The sequence below is a fragment of the Pseudophryne corroboree genome, chromosome 2 (genome assembly GCF_028390025.1).
Source record: "Pseudophryne corroboree isolate aPseCor3 chromosome 2, aPseCor3.hap2, whole genome shotgun sequence".
Classification (NCBI taxonomy): Eukaryota; Metazoa; Chordata; class Amphibia; order Anura; family Myobatrachidae; genus Pseudophryne; species Pseudophryne corroboree.
In genome coordinates, this window is record NC_086445.1 from 1042969017 (window position 1) to 1042992429 (window position 23413).

A 23413-nucleotide genomic window follows, 5' to 3' on the forward strand; every position below is an offset into this window, starting at 1 on the left:
CCACAGCTCTCCCTGTAACCTGCCAGTAGCATGCCACAGCTCTCCCTGTAACCTGCCAGTGTCACACCACAGCTCTCCCTGTCACCTGCCAGTGTCACACCACAGCTCTCCCTGTAACCAGCCAGTGTCACACCACAGCTCTCCCTGTCACCTGCCAGTGTCACGCTACAGCTCTCCCTGTAACCAGCCAGTGTCACGCCACAGCTCTTCCTGTAACCAGCCAGTGTCACACCACAGCTTTCACTGTAACCTGCCAGTGTCACACCACAGATATCCCTGTAACCTGCCAGTGTCACGCTACAAATCTCTCTGTAACCTGCCAGTGTCACGCTATAGCTCTCCCTGTAACCTACCAGTGACACGCCACAGCTCTCCCTGTAACCTGTCAGTTGTCACGCTAAAGCTCTCCCTGTAACCTGCCAGTGTCACGCTACAGCTCTCCCTGTAACCTGCCAGTGTCACGCTACATCTCTCCCTATAACCAGCCAGTGTCACACCACAGCTCTCCCTGTAACTTGCCAGTGTCACGCCACAGCTCTCCCTGTAACCTGCAAGTGTCACACCACAGCTCTCCCTGTAACCTGCAAGTGTCACACCACTGCTCCCCCTGTAACCTGCCAGTTGTCATGCTAAACCTCTTCCTGTAACCTGCCAGTGTCACGCTACAGCTCTCCCTGTCACCTGCCAATGTCACACCACTGCTCCCCCTGTAACCTGCCAGTTGTCACGCTAAACCTCTCCCTGTAACCTGCCAGTGTCACGCTACAGCTCTCCCTGTAACCTGCCAGTGTCACGCTACAACTCTCCCTGTAACCTGCCAGTGTCACGCTACATCTCTCCCTATAACCAGCCAGTGTCACACCACAGCTCTCCCTGTAACTTGCCAGTGTCACGCCACAGCTCTCCCTGTAACCTGCAAGTGTCAAACCACAGCTCTCCCTGTAACCTGCCAGTGTCACGCTACAGCTCTCCCTCTCACCTGCAAGTGTCACGCCACAGCTCCCCCTGTCACCTGCCAATGTCACACCACAGCTCTCCCTGTAACCTGTCAGTTTCACGCTACAGCTCTCCCTGTAACCTGCCAGTGTTACGCTACAGCTCTCCCTGTAACCTGCCAGTGTCACGCTATATCTCTCCCTGTAACCAGCCAGTGTCACACCACAGCTCTCCCTGTAACCTGCTAGTGTCACGCCACAGCTTTCATTGAAACCTGCCAGTGTCACACAACAGTTCTCCCTGTAACCTGCCAGTGTCACACCACAGCTCGCCCTGTCACCTGCCAGTGTCACGCTACAGCTCTCCCTGTAATCTGCCAGTTTCACGATCTCCCTGTAACCTGCCAGTGTGACACCACAGTTCTCCCTGTAACCTTCAGTGTCACGCTACAGCGCTCCCTGTAATCTGCCAGTGTCACGCTAAAGCTCTCCCTGTACCCAGCCAGTGTCACACCACAGCTCTCCCTGTCACCTGTCAGTGTCACACCACAGCTCTACCTGTAACCTGCCAGTGTCACGCCACAGCTCTCCCTGTAACCAGCCAGTGTCACGCCACAGCTCTCCCTGTAACCTGCCAGTGTCACACCACAGCTCTCCCTGTAACCTGCCAGTGTCACACTACAGCTCTTCCTGTAACCTGCCAGTATCACACCACAGCTTTCATTGTAACCTGCCAGTGTCACACCACAGCTCTCCCTGTAACCTGCCAGTGTCACACCACAGCTCTCCCTGTAACCTGCCAGTGTCACGCTACAGCTCTCCCTGTAACCTGCCAATGTCACACTACAGCTCTCCCTGTAACCTGCCAGTGTCACACTACAGCTCTTCCTGTAACCTGCCAGTATCACACCACAGCTTTCATTGTAACCTGCCAGTGTCACACCACAGCTCTCCCTGTAACCTGCCAGTGTCACACTACAGCTCTCCCTGTAACCTGCCAGTGTCACGCTACAGCTCTCCCTGTAACCTGCCAATGTCACACTACAGCTCTCCCTGTAACCTGCCAGTGTCACACTACAGCTCTCCCTGTAACCTGCCAGTGTCACACTACAGCTCTCCCTGTAACCTGCCAGTGTCACGCCACAGCTCTCCCTGTAACCTGCCAAAGTCACACTACAGCTCTCCCTGTAATCTGCCAGTGTCACACCACAGCTCTCCCTGTAACCTGCCAGTGTCACACCACAGCTCTCCCTGTAACCTGCCAGTGTCACACTACAGCTCTCCCTGTAACCTGCCAGTGTCACGCTACAGCTCTCCCTGTAACCTGCCAATGTCACACTACAGCTCTCACTGTAACCTGCCAGTGTCACACTACAGCTCTCCCTGTAACCTGCCAGTATCACACCACAGCTTTCATTGTAATCTGCCAGTGTCACACCACAGCTCTCCCTGTAACCTGCCAGTGTCACACCACAGCTCTCACCGGAACCTGCCAGTGTCACACCACAGATATCCCTGTCACCTGCCAGTGTCACACCACAGCTTGCCCTGTCACCTGCCAGTGTTACACTACAGCTCTCCCTGTAACCTGCCAGTGTCACACTACAGCTCTCCCTGTAAACTGCCAGGGTCACACTACAGCTCTCCCTGTCACCTGCCAATGTCACACCACTGCTCCCCCTGTAACCTGCCAGTTGTCACGCTAAACCTCTCCCTGCAACCTGCCAGTGTCACGCTACAGCTCTCCCTGTAACCTGCCAGTGTCACGCTGCAGCTCTCCTTGTAACCTGCCAGTGTCACGCTACATCTCTCCCCATAACCAGCCAGTGTCACACCACAGCTCTCCCTGTAACTTGCCAGTGTCACGCCACAGCTCTCCCTGTAACCTGCAAGTGTCAAACCACAGCTCTCCCTGTTACCTGCCAGTGTCACGCTACAGCTCTCCCTGTCACCTGCAAGTGTCACGCCACAGCTCCCCCTGTCACCTGCCAATGTCACACCACAGCTCTCCCTGTAACCTGCCAGTTTCACGCTACAGCTCTCCCTGTAACCTGCCAGTGTTACGCTACAGCTCTCCCTGTAACCTGCCAGTGTCACGCTATAGCTCTCCCTGTAACCAGCCAGTGTCACACCACAGCTCTCCGTGTAACCTGCTAGTGTCACGCCACAGCTTTCATTGAAACCTGCTAGTGTCACACAACATTTCTCCATGTAACCTGCCAGTGTCACACCACAGCTCGCCCTGTCACCTGCCAGTGTCACGCTACAGCTCTCCCTGTAATCTGCCAGTTTCACGATCTCCCTGTAACCTGCCAGTGTCACACCATAGTTCTCCCTGTAACCTTCAGTGTCACGCTACAGCGCTCCCTGTAATCTGCCAGTGTCACGCTAAAGCTCTCCCTGTACCCAGCCAGTGTCACACCACAGCTCTCCCTGTCACCTGTCAGTGTCACACCACAGCTCTCCCTGTAACCTGCCAGTGTCACACCACAGCTCTCCCTGTAACCAGCCAGTGTCACGCCACAGCTCTCCCTGTAACCTGCCAGTGTCACACTACAGCTCTCCCTGTAACCTGCCAGTGTCACACCACAGCTCTTCCTGTAACCTGCCAGTATCACACTACAGCTTTCATTGTAACCTGCCAGTGTCACAATACAGCTCTCCCTGTAACCTGCCAGTGTCACACCACAGCTCTCCCTGTAACCTGCCAGTGTCACACTACAGCTCTCCCTGTAACCTGCCAGTGTCACGCTACAGCTCTCCCTGTAACCTGCCAATGTCACACTACAGCTCTCCCTGTAACCTGCCAGTGTCACACTACAGCTCTCCCTGTAACCTGCCAGTGTCACGCTACAGCTCTCCCTGTAACCTGCCAATGTCACACCACAGCTCTCCCGGTCACCTGCCAGTGTCACACCACAGCGCTCCCTGTAACCTGCCAGTGTCACACTACAGCTCTCCCTGTAACCTGCCAGTGTCACGCTACAGCTCTCCCTGTAACCTGCCAATGTCACACTACAGCTCTCCCTGTAACCTGCCAGTGTCACACTACAGTTCTCCCTGTAACCTGCCAGTGTCACGCTACAGCTCTCCCTGTAACCTGCCAATGTCACACCACAGCTCTCCCGGTCACCTGCCAGTGTCACACCACAGCTCTCCCTGTAACCTGCCAGTGTCACACTACAGCTCTCCCTGTAACCTGCCAGTGTCACACTACAGCTCTCCCTGTAACCTGCCAGTGTCACGCTACAGCTCTCCCTGTAACCTGCCAATGTCACACTACAGCTCTCCCTGTAACCTGCCAGTGTCACACTACAGCTCTCCCTGTAACCTGCCAGTGTCACGCTACAGCTCTCCCTGTAACCTGCCAATGTCACACCACAGCTCTCCCGGTCACCTGCCAGTGTCACACCACAGCTCTCCCTGTAACCTGCCAGTGTCACACCACAGCTCTCCCTGTAACCTGCCAGTGTCACACCACAGCTCTCCCTGTAACCTGCCAGTGTCACGCCACAGCTCTCCCTGTAACCTGCCAATGTCACACCACAGCTCTCCCTGTAACCTGCCAGTGTCATGCCACAGCTCTCCCTGTAACCTGCCAGTGTCACACTACAGCTCTCCCTGTAACCTGCCAGTGTCACACTACAGCTCTCCCTGTAACCTGCCAATGTCACACTACAGCTCTCACTGTAACCTGCCAGTGTCACACTACAGCTCTCCCTGTAACCTGCCAGTATCACACCACAGCTTTCATTGTAATCTGCCAGTGTCACACCACAGCTCTCCCTGTAACCTGCCAGTGTCACACCACAGCTCTCCCTGTAACCTGCCAGTGTCACACCACAGATATCCCTGTCACCTGCCAGTGTCACACCACAGCTTGCCCTGTCACCTGCCAGTGTTACACTACAGCTCTCCCTGTAACCTGCCAGTGTCACACTACAGCTCTCCCTGTAAACTGCCAGGGTCACACTACAGCTCTCCCTGTCACCTGCCAATGTCACACCACTGCTCCCCCTGTAACCTGCCAGTGTCACACCACAGCTCTCCCTGTAACCTGCCAGTGTCACACTACAGCTCTCCCTGTAACCTGCCAATGTCACACTACAGCTCTCACTGTAACCTGCCAGTGTCACACTACAGCTCTCCCTGTAACCTGCCAGTATCACACCACAGCTTTCATTGTAATCTGCCAGTGTCACACCACAGCTCTCCCTGTAACCTGCCAGTGTCACACCACAGCTCTCCCTGTAACCTGCCAGTGTCACACCACAGATATCCCTGTCACCTGCCAGTGTCACACCACAGCTTGCCCTGTCACCTGCCAGTGTTACACTACAGCTCTCCCTGTAACCTGCCAGTGTCACACTACAGCTCTCCCTGTAAACTGCCAGGGTCACACTACAGCTCTCCCTGTCACCTGCCAATGTCACACCACTGCTCCCCCTGTAACCTGCCAGTTGTCACGCTAAACCTCTCCCTGCAACCTGCCAGTGTCACGCTACAGCTCTCCCTGTAACCTGCCAGTGTCACGCTGCAGCTCTCCCTGTAACCTGCCAGTGTCACGCTACATCTCTCCCCATAACCAGCCAGTGTCACACCACAGCTCTCCCTGTAACTTGCCAGTGTCACGCCACAGCTCTCCCTGTAACCTGCAAGTGTCAAACCACAGCTCTCCCTGTTACCTGCCAGTGTCACGCTACAGCTCTCCCTGTCACCTGCAAGTGTCACGCCACAGCTCCCCCTGTCACCTGCCAATGTCACACCACAGCTCTCCCTGTAACCTGCCAGTTTCACGCTACAGCTCTCCCTGTAACCTGCCAGTGTTACGCTACAGCTCTCCCTGTAACCTGCCAGTGTCACGCTATAGCTCTCCCTGTAACCAGCCAGTGTCACACCACAGCTCTCCGTGTAACCTGCTAGTGTCACGCCACAGCTTTCATTGAAACCTGCTAGTGTCACACAACAGTTCTCCATGTAACCTGCCAGTGTCACACCACAGCTCGCCCTGTCACCTGCCAGTGTCACGCTACAGCTCTCCCTGTAATCTGCCAGTTTCACGATCTCCCTGTAACCTGCCAGTGTCACACCATAGTTCTACCTGTAACCTTCAGTGTCACGCTACAGCGCTCCCTGTAATCTGCCAGTGTCACGCTAAAGCTCTCCCTGTACCCAGCCAGTGTCACACCACAGCTCTCCCTGTCACCTGTCAGTGTCGCACCACAGCTCTCCCTGTAACCTGCCAGTGTCACGCCACAGCTCTCCCTGTAACCAGCCAGTGTCACGCCACAGCTCTCCCTGTAACCTGCCAGTGTCACACTACAGCTCTCCCTGTAACCTGCCAGTGTCACACCACAGCTCTTCCTGTAACCTGCCAGTATCACACTACAGCTTTCATTGTAACCTGCCAGTGTCACAATACAGCTCTCCCTGTAACCTGCCAGTGTCACACCACAGCTCTCCCTGTAACCTGCCAGTGTCACACTACAGCTCTCCCTGTAACCTGCCAGTGTCACGCTACAGCTCTCCCTGTAACCTGCCAATGTCACACTACAGCTCTCCCTGTAACCTGCCAGTGTCACACTACAGCTCTCCCTGTAACCTGCCAGTGTCACGCTACAGCTCTCCCTGTAACCTGCCAATGTCACACCACAGCTCTCCCGGTCACCTGCCAGTGTCACACCACAGCGCTCCCTGTAACCTGCCAGTGTCACACTACAGCTCTCCCTGTAACCTGCCAGTGTCACGCTACAGCTCTCCCTGTAACCTGCCAATGTCACACTACAGCTCTCCCTGTAACCTGCCAGTGTCACACTACAGCTCTCCCTGTAACCTGCCAGTGTCACGCTACAGCTCTCCCTGTAACCTGCCAATGTCACACCACAGCTCTCCCGGTCACCTGCCAGTATCACACCACAGCTCTCCCTGTAACCTGCCAGTGTCACACTACAGCTTTCCCTGTAACCTGCCAGTGTCACGCTACAGCTCTCCCTGTAACCTGCCAATGTCACACTACAGCTCTCCCTGTAACCTGCCAGTGTCACACTACAGCTCTCCCTGTAACCTGCCAGTGTCACGCTACAGCTCTCCCTGTCACCTGCCAATGTCACACCACAGCTCTCCCGGTCACCTGCCAGTGTCACACCACAGCTCTCCCTGTAACCTGCCAGTGTCACACCACAGCTCTCCCTGTAACCTGCCAGTGTCACACCACAGCTCTCCCTGTAACCTGCCAGTGTCACGCCACAGCTCTCCCTGTAACCTGCCAATGTCACACCACAGCTCTCCCTGTAACCTGCCAGTGTCACGCCACAGCTCTCCCTGTAACCTGCCAATGTCACACTACAGCTCTCCCTGTAACCTGCCAGTGTCACACTACAGCTCTCCCTGTAACCTGCCAGTGTCACACTACAGCTCTCCAGTGTCACACCACAGCTCTCCCTGTAACCTGCCAGTGTCACACCACAGCTCTCCCTGTAACCTGCCAGTGTCACACCACAGCTCTCCCTGTAACCTGCCAGTGTCACACCACAGCTCGCCCTGTCACCTGCCAGTGTTACACTACAGCTCTCCCTGTAACCTGCCAGTGTCACACTACAGCTCTCCCTATAACCTGCCAGTGTCACACTACAGCTCTCCCTGTAACCTGCCAGTGTCACGCCACAGATCTCCCTGTAACCTGCCAGTGTCACACTACAGCTCTCCCTGTAACCTGCCAGTGTCACGCCACAGATCTCCCTGGAACCTGCCAGTGTCACACCACAGCTCTCCCTGTAACCTGCCAGTGTCACACCACAGCTCTGTCACCTGCCAGTGTCACACCACAGCTCTGTCACCTGCCAGTGTCACGCCACAGCTCTCCCTGTAACCTGCCAGTGTCACACCACAGCTCGCCCTGTCACCTGCCAGTGTCACACCACAGCTCGCCCAGTCACCTGCCAGTGTCACACCACAGCTCGCCCTGTCACCTGCCAGTGTTATACCACAGCTCTCCCTGTAACCTGCCAGTGTCACACTACAGCTCTCCCTTTCACCTGCCAGTGTCACACCACAGCTCTCCCTGTCACCTGCCAGTGTTACACCACAGCTCTCCCTGTAACCTGCCAGTGTCACACTACAGCTCTCCTGTCACCTGCCAGTGTCACACCACAGTTCGCCCTGTCACCTGCCAGTGTCACACCACAGCTCGCCCTGTCACCTGCCAGTGTCACACCACAGCTCGCCCTGTCACCTGCCAGTGTTACACTACAGCTCTCCCTGTAACCTGCCAGTGTCACACTACAGCTCTCCCTGTAACCTGCCAGTGACACACCACAGCTCGCCCTGTCACCTGCCAGTGACACACCACAGCTCGCCCTGTCACCTGCCAGTGTCACACCACAGCTCTCCCTGTAACCTGCCAGTGTCACACTACAGCTCTTCCTGTAACCTGCCAGTGTCACACCACAGCTCTCCCTGTAACCTGCCAGTGTCACACCACAGCTCGCCCTGTCACCTGCCAGTGTCACACCACAGCTCGCACTGTAACCTGCCAGTGTCACACCACAGCTCTCCCTGTAACCTGCCAGTGTCACGCCACAGCTCTCCCTGTAACCTGCCAGTGTCACACTACAGCTCTCCCTGTAACCTGCCAGTGTCACACCACAGCTCTCCCTGTAACCTGCCAGTGTCACACCACAGCTCGCCCTGTCACCTGCCAGTGTCACACCACAGCTCGCACTGTAACCTGTCAGTGTCACACCACAGCTCTCCCTGTAACCTGCCAGTGTCACACCACAGCTCTCCCTGTAACCTGTCAGTGTCACACCACAGCTCTCCCTGTAACCTGCCAGTGTCACACCACAACTCTCCCTGTAACCTGCCAGTGTCACACTACAGCTCTCCCTGTAACCTGCCAGTGTCACACCACAGCTCTCCCTGTAACCTGCCAATGTCACACTACAGCTCTCCCTGTAACCTGCCAGTGTCACACCACAGCTCTCCCTGTAACCTGCCAGTGTCACACTACAGCTCTCCCTGCAACCTGCCAGTGTCACACTACAGCTCTCCCTGTAACCTGCCAGTGTCACACTACAGCTCTCCCTGTAACCTGCCAGTGTCACACCACAGCTCTCCCTGTAACCTGCCAGTGTCACACCACAGCTCTCCCTGTAACCTGTCAGTGTCACACCACAGCTTTCCCTGTAACCTGCCAGTGTCACGCCACAGCTCTCCCTGTAACCTGCCAGTGTCACACTACAGCTCTCCCTGTAACCTGCCAGTGTCACGCTACAGCTCTCCCTGTAACCTGCCAGTGTCACACTACAGCTCTCCCTGTAACCTGCCAGTGTCCCACCACAGCTCTCCCTGTAACCTGCCAGTGTCACACCACAGCTCTCCCTGTCACCTGCCAGTGTCACACCACAGCTCTCCCTGTCACCTGCCAGTGTCACGCTACAGCTCTCCCTGTAACCAGCCAGTGTCACGCCACAGCTCTTCCTGTAACCAGCCAGTGTCACACCACAGCTTTCACTGTAACCTGCCAGTGTCACACCACAGATATCCCTGTAACCTGCCAGTGTCACACCACAGCTATCCCTGTAACCTGCCAGTGTCATACCACAGCTCTGTCACCTGCCAGTGTCACACCACAGCTCTGTCACCTGCCAGTGTCACGCCACATCTCTCCCTGTAACCTGCCAGTGTCACACCACAGCTCGCCCTGTCACCTGCCAGTGTCACACCACAGCTCGCCCTGTCACCTGCCAGTGTCACACCACAGCTCGCCCTGTCACCTGCCAGTGTTATACCACAGCTCTCCCTGTAACCTGCCAGTGTCACACTACAGCTCTCCCTGTAACCTGCCAGTGTCACACTACAGCTCTCCCTGTAACCTGCCAGTGTCACGCTACAGCTCTCCCTGTAACCTGCCAATGTCACACCACAGCTCTCCCGGTCACCTGCCAGTGTCACACCACAGCTCTCCCTGTAACCTGCCAGTGTCACACCACAGCTCTCCCTGTAACCTGCCAGTGTCACACCACAGCTCTCCCTGTAACCTGCCAGTGTCACGCCACAGCTCTCCCTGTAACCTGCCAATGTCACACCACAGCTCTCCCTGTAACCTGCCAGTGTCACGCCACAGCTCTCCCTGTAACCTGCCAATGTCACACTACAGCTCTCCCTGTAACCTGCCAGTGTCACACTACAGCTCTCCCTGTAACCTGCCAGTGTCACACTACAGCTCTCCAGTGTCACACTACAGCTCTCCCTGTAACCTGCCAGTGTCACACCACAGCTCTCCCTGTAACCTGCCAGTGTCACACCACAGCTCTCCCTGTAACCTGCCAGTGTCACACCACAGCTCGCCCTGTCACCTGCCAGTGTTACACTACAGCTCTCCCTGTAACCTGCCAGTGTCACACTACAGCTCTCCCTATAACCTGCCAGTGTCACGCTACAGCTCTCCCTGTAACCTGCCAGTGTCACGCCACAGATCTCCCTGTAACCTGCCAGTGTCACACTACAGCTCTCCCTGTAACCTGCCAGTGTCACGCCACAGATCTCCCTGTAACCTGCCAGTGTCACACCACAGCTCTCCCTGTAACCTGCCAGTGTCACACCACAGCTCTGTCACCTGCCAGTGTCACACCACAGCTCTGTCACCTGCCAGTGTCACGCCACAGCTCTCCCTGTAACCTGCCAGTGTCACACCACAGCTCGCCCTGTCACCTGCCAGTGTCACACCACAGCTCGCCCTGTCACCTGCCAGTGTCACACCACAGCTCGCCCTGTCACCTGCCAGTGTTATACCACAGCTCTCCCTGTAACCTGCCAGTGTCACACTACAGCTCTCCCTTTCACCTGCCAGTGTCACACCACAGCTCTCCCTGTCACCTGCCAGTGTTACACCACAGCTCTCCCTGTAACCTGCCAGTGTCACACTACAGCTCTCCCTGTCACCTGCCAGTGTCACACCACAGTTCGCCCTGTCACCTGCCAGTGTCACACCACAGCTCGCCCTGTCACCTGCCAGTGTCACACCACAGCTCGCCCTGTCACCTGCCAGTGTTACACTACAGCTCTCCCTGTAACCTGCCAGTGTCACACTACAGCTCTCCCTGTAACCTGCCAGTGTCACACTACAGCTCTCCCTGTCACCTGCCAGTGTCACACCACAGCTCGCCCTGTCACCTGCCAGTGTCACACCACAGCTCTCCCTGTAACCTGCCAGTGTCACACTACAGCTCTTCCTGTAACCTGCCAGTGTCACACCACAGCTCTCCCTGTAACCTGCCAGTGTCACACCACAGCTCGCCCTGTCACCTGCCAGTGTCACACCACAGCTCGCACTGTAACCTGCCAGTGTCACACCACAGCTCTCCCTGTAACCTGCCAGTGTCACGCCACAGATCTCCCTGTAACCTGCCAGTGTCACACTACAGCTCTCCCTGTAACCTGCCAGTGTCACACCACAGCTCTCCCTGTAACCTGCCAGTGTCACACCACAGCTCGCCCTGTCACCTGCCAGTGTCACACCACAGCTCGCACTGTAACCTGCCAGTGTCACACCACAGCTCTCCCTGTAACCTGCCAGTGTCACACCACAGCTCTCCCTGTAACCTGTCAGTGTCACACCACAGCTCTCCCTGTATCCTGCCAGTGTCACGCCACAGCTCTCCCTGTAACCTGCCAGTGTCACACTACAGCTCTCCCTGTAACCTGCCAGTGTCACACCACAGCTCTCCCTGTAACCTGCCAATGTCACACTACAGCTCTCCCTGTAACCTGCCAGTGTCACACCACAGCTCTCCCTGTAACCTGCCAGTGTCACACCACAGCTCTCCCTGCAACCTGCCAGTGTCACACTACAGCTCTCCCTGTAACCTGCCAGTGTCACACTACAGCTCTCCCTGTAACCTGCCAGTGTCACACCACAGCTCTCCCTGTAACCTGCCAGTGTCACACCACAGCTCTCCCTGTAACCTGTCAGTGTCACACCACAGCTCTCCCTGTAACCTGCCAGTGTCACGCCACAGCTCTCCCTGTAACCTGCCAGTGTCACACTACAGCTCTCCCTGTAACCTGCCAGTGTCACGCTACAGCTCTCCCTGTAACCTGCCAGTGTCACACTACAGCTCTCCCTGTAACCTGCCAGTGTCCCACCACAGCTCTCCCTGTAACCTGCCAGTGTCACACCACAGCTCTCCCTGTCACCTGCCAGTGTCACACCACAGCTCTCCCTGTCACCTGCCAGTGTCACGCTACAGCTCTCCCTGTAACCAGCCAGTGTCACGCCACAGCTCTTCCTGTAACCAGCCAGTGTCACACCACAGCTTTCACTGTAACCTGCCAGTGTCACACCACAGATATCCCTGTAACCTGCCAGTGTCACACCACAGCTCTCCCTGTAACCTGCCAGTGTCACACCACAGCTCTGTCACCTGCCAGTGTCACACCACAGCTCTGTCACCTGCCAGTGTCACGCCACAGCTCTCCCTGTAACCTGCCAGTGTCACACCACAGCTCGCCCTGTCACCTGCCAGTGTCACACCACAGCTCGCCCTGTCACCTGCCAGTGTCACACCACAGCTCGCCCTGTCACCTGCCAGTGTTATACCACAGCTCTCCCTGTAACCTGCCAGTGTCACACTACAGCTCTCCCTTTCACCTGCCAGTGTCACACCACAGCTCTCCCTGTCACCTGCCAGTGTTACACCACAGCTCTCCCTGTAACCTGCCAGTGTCACACTACAGCTCTCCCTGTCACCTGCCAGTGTCACACCACAGTTCGCCCTGTCACCTGCCAGTGTCACACCACAGCTCGCCCTGTCACCTGCCAGTGTCACACTACAGCTCGCCCTGTCACCTGCCAGTGTCACACCACAGCTCGCCCTGTCACCTGCCAGTGTTACACTACAGCTCTCCCTGTTACCTGCCAGTGTCACACTACAGCTCTCCCTGAAACCTGCCAGTGTCACACTACAGCTCTCCCTGTCACCTGCCAGTGTCACACCACAGCTCGCCCTGTCACCTGCCAGTGTCACACCACAGCTCTCCCTGTAACCTGCCAGTGTCACACCACAGCTCTCCCTGTAACCTGCCAGTGTCACACTACAGCTCTCCCTGTAACCTGCCAGTGTCACACCACAGCTCTCCCTGTAACCTGCCAGTGTCACACCACAGCTCGCCCTGTCACCTGCCAGTGTCACACCACAGCTCGCACTGTAACCTGCCAGTGTCACACCACAGCTCTCCCTGTAACCTGCCAGTGTCACGCCACAGCTCTCCCTGTAACCTGCCAGTGTCACACTACAGCTCTCCCTGTAACCTGCCAGTGTCACACCACAGCTCTCCCTGTAACCTGCCAGTGTCACACCACAGCTCGCCCTGTCACCTGCCAGTGTCACACCACAGCTCTCCCTGTAACCTGCCAGTGTCACACCACAGCTCTCCCTGTAACCTGCCAGTGTCACACCACAGCTCTCCCTGTAACCTGTCAGTGTCACGCCACAGCTCTCCCTGTAACCTGCCAGTGTCACGCCACAGCTCTCCCTGTAACCTGCCAGTGTCACACTACAGCTCTCCCTGTAACCTGCCAGTGTCACACCACAGCTCTCCCTGTAACCTGCCAATGTCACACTACAGCTCTCCCTGTAACCTGCCAGTGTCACACCACAGCTCTCCCTGTAACCTGCCAGTGTCACACTACAGCTCTCCCTGTAACCTGCCAGTGTCACACTACAGCTCTCCCTGTAACCTGCCAGTGTCACACTGCAGCTCTCCCTGTAACCTGCCAGTGTCACACCACAGCTCTCCCTGTAACCTGCCAGTGTCACACCACAGCTCTCCCTGTAACCTGTCAGTGTCACGCCACAGCTCTCCCTGTAACCTGCCAGTGTCACGCCACAGATCTCCATGTAACCTGCCAGTGTCACACTACAGCTCTCCCTGTAACCTGCCAGTGTCACGCTACAGCTCTCCCTGTAACCTGCCAGTGTCACACTACAGCTCTCCCTGTAACCTGCCAGTGTCCCACCACAGCTCTCCCTGTAACCTGCCAGTGTCACACCACAGCTATCCCTGTCACCTGCCAGTGTCACACCACAGCTCTCCCTGTCACCTGCCAGTGTCACGCTACAGCTCTCCCTGTAACCAGCCAGTGTCACGCCACAGCTCTTCCTGTAACCAGCCAGTGTCACACCACAGCTTTCACTGTAACCTGCCAGTGTCACACCACAGATATCCCTGTAACCTGCCAGTGTCACACCACAGTTCTCCCTGTAACCTGCCAGTGTCACACCACAGCTCTGTCACCTGCCAGTGTCACACCACAGCTCTGTCACCTGCCAGTGTCACGCCACAGCTCTCCCTGTAACCTGCCAGTGTCACACCACAGCTCGCCCTGTCACCTGCCAGTGTCACACCACAGCTCGCCCTGTCACCTGCCAGTGTCACACCACAGCTCGCCCTGTCACCTGCCAGTGTTATACCACAGCTCTCCCTGTAACCTGCCAGTGTCACACTACAGCTCTCCCTTTCACCTGCCAGTGTCACACCACAGCTCTCCCTGTCACCTGCCAGTGTTACACCACAGCTCTCCCTGTAACCTGCCAGTGTCACACTACAGCTCTCCCTGTCACCTGCCAGTGTCACACCACAGTTCGCCCTGTCACCTGCCAGTGTCACACCACAGCTCGCCCTGTCACCTGCCAGTGTCACACCACAGCTCGCCCTGTCACCTGCCAGTGTCACACCACAGCTCGCCCTGTCACCTGCCAGTGTTACACTACAGCTCTCCCTGTAACCTGCCAGTGTCACACTACAGCTCTCCCTGAAACCTGCCAGTGTCACACTACAGCTCTCCCTGTCACCTGCCAGTGTCACACCACAGCTCGCCCTGTCACCTGCCAGTGTCACACCACAGCTCTCCCTGTAACCTGCCAGTGTCACACCACAGCTCTCCCTGTAACCTGCCAGTGTCACACTACAGCTCTCCCTGTAACCTGCCAGTGTCACACCACAGCTCTCCCTGTAACCTGCCAGTGTCACACCACAGCTCGCCCTGTCACCTGCCAGTGTCACACCACAGCTCGCACTGTAACCTGCCAGTGTCACACCACAGCTCTCCCTGTAACCTGCCAGTGTCACGCCACAGCTCTCCCTGTAACCTGCCAGTGTCACACCACAGCTCTCCCTGTAACCTGCCAGTGTCACACCACAGCTCTCCCTGTAACCTGCCAGTGTCACACCACAGCTCGCCCTGTCACCTGCCAGTGTCACACCACAGCTCGCACTGTAACCTGCCAGTGTCACACCACAGCTCTCCCTGTAACCTGCCAGTGTCACACCACAGCTCTCCCTGTAACCTGTCAGTGTCACACCACAGCTCTCCCTGTAACCTGCCAGTGTCACACCACAGCTCTCCCTGTAACCTGCCAGTGTCACGCCACAGCTCTCCCTGTAACCTGCCAGTGTCACACTACAGCTCTCCCTGTAACCTGCCAGTGTCACACCACAGCTCTCCCTGTAACCTGCCAATGTCACACTACAGCTCTCCCTGTAACCTGCCAATGTCACACCACAGCTCTCCCTGTAACCTGCCAGTGTCACGCTACAGCTCTCCCTGTAACCTGCCAGTGTCACACCACAGCTCTCCCTGTAACCTGCCAATGTCACACTACAGCTCTCCCTGTAACCTGCCAATGTCACACCACAGCTCTCCCTGTAACCTGCCAGTGTCACACCACAGCTCTCCCTGTAACCTGCCAGTGTCACACCACAGCTCTCCCTGTAACCTGCCAGTGTCACGCTACAGCTCTCCCTGTAACCTGCCAATGTCACACCACAGCTCTCCCTGTCACCTGCCAGTGTCACACTACAGCTCTCCCTGTAACCTGCCAGTGTCACACTACAGCTCTCCCTGTAACCTGCCAGTGTCACACCACAGCTCTCCCTGTAACCTGCCAGTGTCACACCACAGCTCTCCCTGTAACCTGTCAGTGTCACGCCACAGCTCTCCCTGTAACCTGCCAGTGTCACGCCACAGCTCTCCCTGTAACCTGCCAGTGTCACACTACAGCTCTCCCTGTAACCTGCCAGTGTCACGCTACAGCTCTCCCTGTAACCTGCCAGTGTCACACCACAGCTCTCCCTGTAACCTGCCAGTGTCCCACCACAGCTCTCCCTGTAACCTGCCAGTGTCACACCACAGCTATCCCTGTCACCTGCCAGTGTCACACCACAGCTCTCCCTGTCACCTGCCAGTGTCACGCTACAGCTCTCCCTGTAACCAGCCAGTGTCACGCCACAGCTCTTCCTGTAACCAGCCAGTGTCACACCACAGCTTTCACTGTAACCTGCCAGTGTCACACCACAGATATCCCTGTAACCTGCCAGTGTCACGCTACAAATCTCTCTGTAACCTGCCAGTGTCACGCTATAGCTCTCCCTGTAACCTGTCAGTTGTCACGCTAAAGCTCTCCCTGTCACCTGCCAGTGTCACGCTACAGCTCTCCCTGTAACCTGCCAGTGTCACGCTACATCTCTCCCTATAACCAGCCAGTGTCACACCACAGCTCTCCCTGTAACTTGCCAGTGTCACGCCACAGCTCTCCCTGTAACCTGCAAGTGTCACACCACTGCTCCCCCTGTAACCTGCCAGTGTCACGCTACAGCTCTCCCTGTAACCTGCCAGTGTCACGCTACAACTCTCCCTGTAACCTGCCAGTGTCACGCTACATCTCTCCCTATAACCAGCCAGTGTCACACCACAGCTCTCCCTGTAACTTGCCAGTGTCACGCCACAGCTCTCCCTGTAACCTGCAAGTGTCAAACCACAGCTCTCCCTGTAACCTGCCAGTGTCACGCCACAGCTCCCCCTGTAACCTGCCAATGTCACACTACAGCTCTCCCTGTCACCTGCCAATGTCACACCACAGCTCTCCCTGTAACCTGCCAATGTCACACCACAGCTCTCCCTGTCACCTGCCAGTGTCACACCACAGCTCTCCCTGTCACCTGCCAGTTTCACGCTACAGCTCTCCCTGTCACCTGCCAGTGTCACACCACAGCTCTCCCTGTAACCTGCCAGTGTCACACCACAGCTCTCCCTGTAACCTGCCAGTGTCACACCACAGCTCTCCCTGTAACCTGCCAGTGTCACACCACAGCTCGCCCTGTCACCTGCCAGTGTCACGGTCTCTGCACCGCCTGTGCTGCTCCCAGATGACAGACCATCCCTCGGAACACTTACCGCTATTTCCGTCACCACCTCGGTCTTGCTGAATCTATAGACTATGACGTAGGTGGAAACTCCAGCTACGCAGAAGACTCTGCTCTCCGGACACCAAGACATCATTTGGATGGCGAAGGGATCGTCCTCTACTGTGTCCGTTGGCTGCTTCCCCTCTCCCAGCTTCTGCTTCTCAAACACCTTGGATGTTTTCAGCTTGTACAGCATCTGAAGGTTGACTGTAAAGTAGAGTCTGTGCTGAGTAACGGGGAATGAAAGCAGTAATGTACATAACAGGTGTATGCCCAACATGTAGGATCTGACGCAGGACGGGAATGTCAGCTGCCCCTGTATCTGTCCTCCGGTCTTGCTGTGCCCCTGATGTAGGAGTCTCCGCATGGTGTGACTGATAGATATCTGCATTATGCTGTTCCTTTATAATAGTGGGGTATCTGAGTGAGTGCGGAGATAGGATATGGGGAACAAATCAGAGGCCCCCTCCCCATGCTATAATCAGGGCAGTGGGGTAATATTTAGGCTGATGTGAGACTCCGCCCCAATGTGTCACATGGGTGCTAGCACAAGGAACACTGCGCAGGCACGAACTGATTGGCTGCACGCTGCTGTCACCTGACCGCTGATACTCTCCCCATACAGTGATCAGCACCGGCCTGGGTTCATTATCTGTTCTTCCCATGCCGCTTCCATACTGCCGCCCCTCTGTATAGTACAACACACGCAGCTGGGCACCATCTGTACATATGCCTGGGAGATCTCTCCCTACTGGTTCTGCTTCATCTACATGCTCACATACAAAGTCACATACAGAGGGATGGCGCAGGGTTGCACGCACGGCTAGCTGGTCCTATGCAGCTCAGATGCATACGCCCTTGCAGCTGACTGGGCGAAACTGCGTGATGACATAGCACTGGCACACGGGCTACGCTTAGTAGGGCGCAGAGATTGAATTCTGACTATTTTGCTTCCAGATGGATCCTTTGCAGCAAGGAGAGAACTGGTGTACTCTAATGATGACAGCTGCAAAACCAAGCATCCTGATGGAGACGTTCCGGTCACATACATACATACAGTACATGCATATGTACTGTACATACATACATGCGTGCGTACATACAACTCTACCTACAGGCAAACACAAGCATGTAGTTCCATGACAGCACTGCCAGGACGATTGCGTCTGACCGGCCTGCACCTCCGGCTCTGACTGAGCCTGTATCTATATGTGTAATATTGCAGCGGCACTGCCTGTAGCACAGTGGGCAGCAGCGCAATTGTCAGAGAACACACCACCCTGCTGCTCTCTTACTATCGCTGTCTCCGGTCCTGACGACTAAACATATCAATATATCCTATGAACCGAGGAGATTGAATTCCCCCCCAAACAACGAAGCAGATGATGCATGGGGCGAGCAGCGGGTGTGGTGGGGGGGGGGGGGCCCTGGGCTTACAAGACGTTAAGCAGAGGTTTGGGACATGTGTCACCCCTGGCTGGATTATTTTAGGAGCTGCGGATCAGCGGAAAGTTCATTGTGTGGAAGTGATTTCTGCTCGCAGTAAGCGTTCCAGCCGCAGCTGTGCTTCCATTGCCAAATGAACTGTAGTCAACATCTCCAGGCACACGCTGGAAGTAACCGGCCGCTCACTCAGCGCTGCGCGGGTGAAGTGACTTGTCAGCAACTGCAACATCATTATCTGGGTCGTCTTTCTGCCAAATGACAGATAAAATGTAATCAGACGAGTTCAGGGTTTGTGAGGCGGATCCCTTCTACCTTCTCTGTAGGAGCGCAACGCTGCGTAAGCGCCATTGTGAGGAGTGTCACCAGTCATCACACAGATACGACCTGTGACCTCCTCAGAGTCACCATTACTGCGTGCAGGAACGGGGCACAGTATATAAGTGTACCGCTGCCATATACACACCGGTGCGGGAGATGGCACATAATGACGCACTCTCAGGTCACCATTACTGCGTGCAGGAACGGGACACAGTATATAAGTGTAACGCTGCCATATACACACCGGTGCGGGAGATGGCACATAATGACGCACTCTCAGGTCACCATTACTGCGTGCAGGAACGGGGCACAGTATATAAGTGTACCGCTGCCATATACACACCGGTGCGGGAGAGGGCACATAATGACGCACTCTCAGGTCACCATTACTGCGTGCAGGAACGGGGCACAGTATATAAGTGTACCGCTGCCATATACACACCGGTGCGGGAGATGGCACATAATGACGCACTCTCAGGTCACCATTACTGCGTGCAGGAACGGGGCACAGTATATAAGTGTACCGCTGCCATATACACACCGGTGCGGGAGATGGCACATAATGACGCACTCTCAGGTCACCATTACTGCGTGCAGGAACGGGGCACAGTATATAAGTGTACCGCTGCCATATACACACCGGTGCGGGAGAGGGCACATAATGACGCACTCTCAGGTCACCATTACTGCGTGCAGGAACGGGGCACAGTATATAAGTGTACCGCTGCCATATACACACCGGTGCGGGAGAGGGCACATAATGACGCATTCTCAGGTCACCATTACTGCGTGCAGGAACGGGGCACAGTATATAAGTGTACCGCTGCCATATACACACCGGTGCGGGAGATGGCACATAATGACGCACTCTCAGGTCACCATTACTGCGTGCAGGAACGGGGCACAGTATATAAGTGTACCGCTGCCATATACACACCGGTGCGGGAGATGGCACATAATGACGCATTCTCAGGTCACCATTACTGCGTGCAGGAACGGGGCACAGTATATAAGTGTATAGCTGCCATATACACACCGGTGCGGGAGATGGCACATAATGACGCACTCTCAGGTCACCATTACTGCGTGCAGGAACGGGGCACAGTATATAAGTGTACCGCTGCCATATACACACCGGTGCGGGAGATGGCACATAATGACGCACTCTCAGGTCACCATTACTGCATGCAGGAACGGGGCACAGTATATAAGTGTAACTCTGCCATATACACACCGGTGCGGGAGATGGCACATAATGACGCACTCTCAGGTCACCATTACTGCGTGCAGGAACGGGGCACAGTATATAAGTGTACCACTGCCATATACACACCGGTGCGGGAGATGGCACATAATGACGCACTCTCAGGTCACCATTACTGCGTGCAGGAACGGGGCACAGTATATAGGTGTATAGCTGCCATATACACACCGGTGCGGGAGATGGAACATAATGATGCATTCTCAGGTCACCATTACTGCGTGCAGGAACGGGGCACAGTATATAAGTGTAACGCTGCCATATACACACCGGTGCGGGAGATGGCACATAATGACGCACTCTCAGGTCACCATTACTGCGTGCAGGAACGGGGCACAGTATATAAGTGTACCGCTGCCATGTACACACCGGTGCGGGAGATGGCACATAATGACGCACTCTCAGGTCACCATTACTGCGTGCAGGAACGGGGCACAGTATATAAGTGTACCGCTGCCATATACACACCGGTGCGGGAGATGGCACATAATGACGCACTCTCAGGTCACCATTACTGCGTGCAGGAACGGGGCACAGTATATAAGTGTACCGCTGCCATATACACACCGGTGCGGGAGATGGCACATAATGACGCACTCTCAGGTCACCATTACTGCGTGCAGGAACGGGGCACAGTATATAAGTGTAACGCTGCCATATACACACCGGTGCGGGAGATGGCACATAATGACGCACTCTCAGGTCACCATTACTGCGTGCAGGAACGGGGCACAGTATATAAGTGTACCGCTGCCATATACACACCGGTGCGGGAGATGGCACATAATGACGCACTCTCAGGTCACCATTACTGCGTGCAGGAACGGGGCACAGTATATAAGTGTACCGCTGCCATATACACACCGGTGCGGGAGATGGCACATAATGACGCACTCTCAGGTCACCATTACTGCGTGCAGGAACGGGGCACAGTATATAAGTGTACCGCTGCCATATACACACCGGTGCGGGAGATGGCACATAATGACGCACTCTCAGGTCACCATTACTGCGTGCAGGAACGGGGCACAGTATATAAGTGTACCGCTGCCATATACACACCGGTGCGGGAGATGGCACATAATGACGCACTCTCAGGTCACCATTACTGCGTGCAGGAACGGGACACAGTATATAAGTGTACCGCTGCCATATACACACCGGTGCGGGAGATGGCACATAATGACGCACTCTCAGGTCACCATTACTGCGTGCAGGAACGGGGCACAGTATATAAGTGTACCACTGCCATATACACACCGGTGCGGGAGATGGCACATAATGACGCACTCTCAGGTCACCATTACTGCGTGCAGGAACGGGGCACAGTATATAGGTGTATAGCTGCCATATACACACCGGTGCGGGAGATGGCACATAATGACGCATTCTCAGGTCACCATTACTGCGTGCAGGAACGGGGCACAGTATATAAGTGTAACGCTGCCATATACACACCGGTGCGGGAGATGGCACATAATGACGCACTCTCAGGTCACCATTACTGCGTGCAGGAACGGGGCACAGTATATAAGTGTACCGCTGCCATGTACACACCGGTGCGGGAGATGGCACATAATGACGCACTCTCAGGTCACCATTACTGCGTGCAGGAACGGGGCACAGTATATAAGTGTACCGCTGCCATATACACACCGGTGCGGGAGATGGCACATAATGACGCACTCTCAGGTCACCATTACTGCGTGCAGGAACGGGGCACAGTATATAAGTGTACCGCTGCCATATACACACCGGTGCGGGAGATGGCACATAATGACGCACTCTCAGGTCACCATTACTGCGTGCAGGAACGGGGCACAGTATATAAGTGTACCGCTGCCATATACACACCGGTGCGGGAGATGGCACATAATGACGCACTCTCAGGTCACCATTACTGCGTGCAGGAACGGGGCACAGTATATAAGTGTACCGCTGCCATATACACACCGGTGCGGGAGATGGCACATAATGACGCACTCTCAGGTCACCATTACTGCGTGCAGGAACGGGGCACAGTATATAAGTGTAACGCTGCCATATACACACCGGTGCGGGAGATGGCACATAATGACGCACTCTCAGGTCACCATTACTGCGTGCAGGAACGGGGCACAGTATATAAGTGTACCGCTGCCATATACACACCGGTGCGGGAGATGGCACATAATGACGCACTCTCAGGTCACCATTACTGCGTGCAGGAACGGGGCACAGTATATAAGTGTACCGCTGCCATATACACACCGGTGCGGGAGATGGCACATAATGACGCATTCTCAGGTCACCATTACTGCGTGCAGGAACGGGGCACAGTATATAAGTGTACCGCTGCCATATACACACCGGTGCGGGAGATGGCACATAATGACGCACTCTCAGGTCACCATTACTGCGTGCAGGAACGGGGCACAGTATATAAGTGTACCGCTGCCATATACACACCGGTGCGGGAGATGGCACATAATGACGCACTCTCAGGTCACCATTACTGCGTGCAGGAACGGGACACAGTATATAAGTGTACCGCTGCCATATACACACCGGTGCGGGAGATGGCACATAATGACGCACTCTCAGGTCACCATTACTGCGTGCAGGAACGGGGCACAGTATATAAGTGTACCACTGCCATATACACACCGGTGCGGGAGATGGCACATAATGACGCACTCTCAGGTCATCATTACTGCGTGCAGGAACGGGGCACAGTATATAGGTGTATAGCTGCCATATACACACCGGTGCGGGAGATGGCACATAATGACGCATTCTCAGGTCACCATTACTGCGTGCAGGAACGGGGCACAGTATATAAGTGTAACGCTGCCATATACACACCGGTGCGGGAGATGGCACATAATGACGCACTCTCAGGTCACCATTACTGCGTGCAGGAACGGGGCACAGTATATAAGTGTACCGCTGCCATGTACACACCGGTGCGGGAGATGGCACATAATGACGCACTCTCAGGTCACCATTACTGCGTGCAGGAACGGGGCACAGTATATAAGTGTACCGCTGCCATATACACACCGGTGCGGGAGATGGCACATAATGACGCACTCTCAGGTCACCATTACTGCGTGCAGGAACGGGGCACAGTATATAAGTGTACCGCTGCCATATACACACCGGTGCGGGAGATGGCACATAATGACGCACTCTCAGGTCACCATTACTGCGTGCAGGAACGGGGCAC

The 23413-nt window shown here is 55.6% G+C and overlaps 1 protein-coding gene across 9 annotated transcripts in view; it reads right to left on the reverse strand.

The window, feature by feature from the left end:
* The window catches only part of STXBP5L (syntaxin binding protein 5L), a 619515-nt gene that overhangs the window by 196826 nt on the left and 399276 nt on the right, over positions 1–23413 (reverse strand). For all 9 annotated transcript variants that reach the window (XM_063956843.1, XM_063956842.1, XM_063956846.1 and 6 more), the window contains one exon: positions 17170–17387. In XM_063956843.1, the coding sequence (XP_063812913.1) occupies positions 17170–17387 (218 nt within the window). The remainder of the gene's footprint in view (positions 1–17169; positions 17388–23413) is intronic.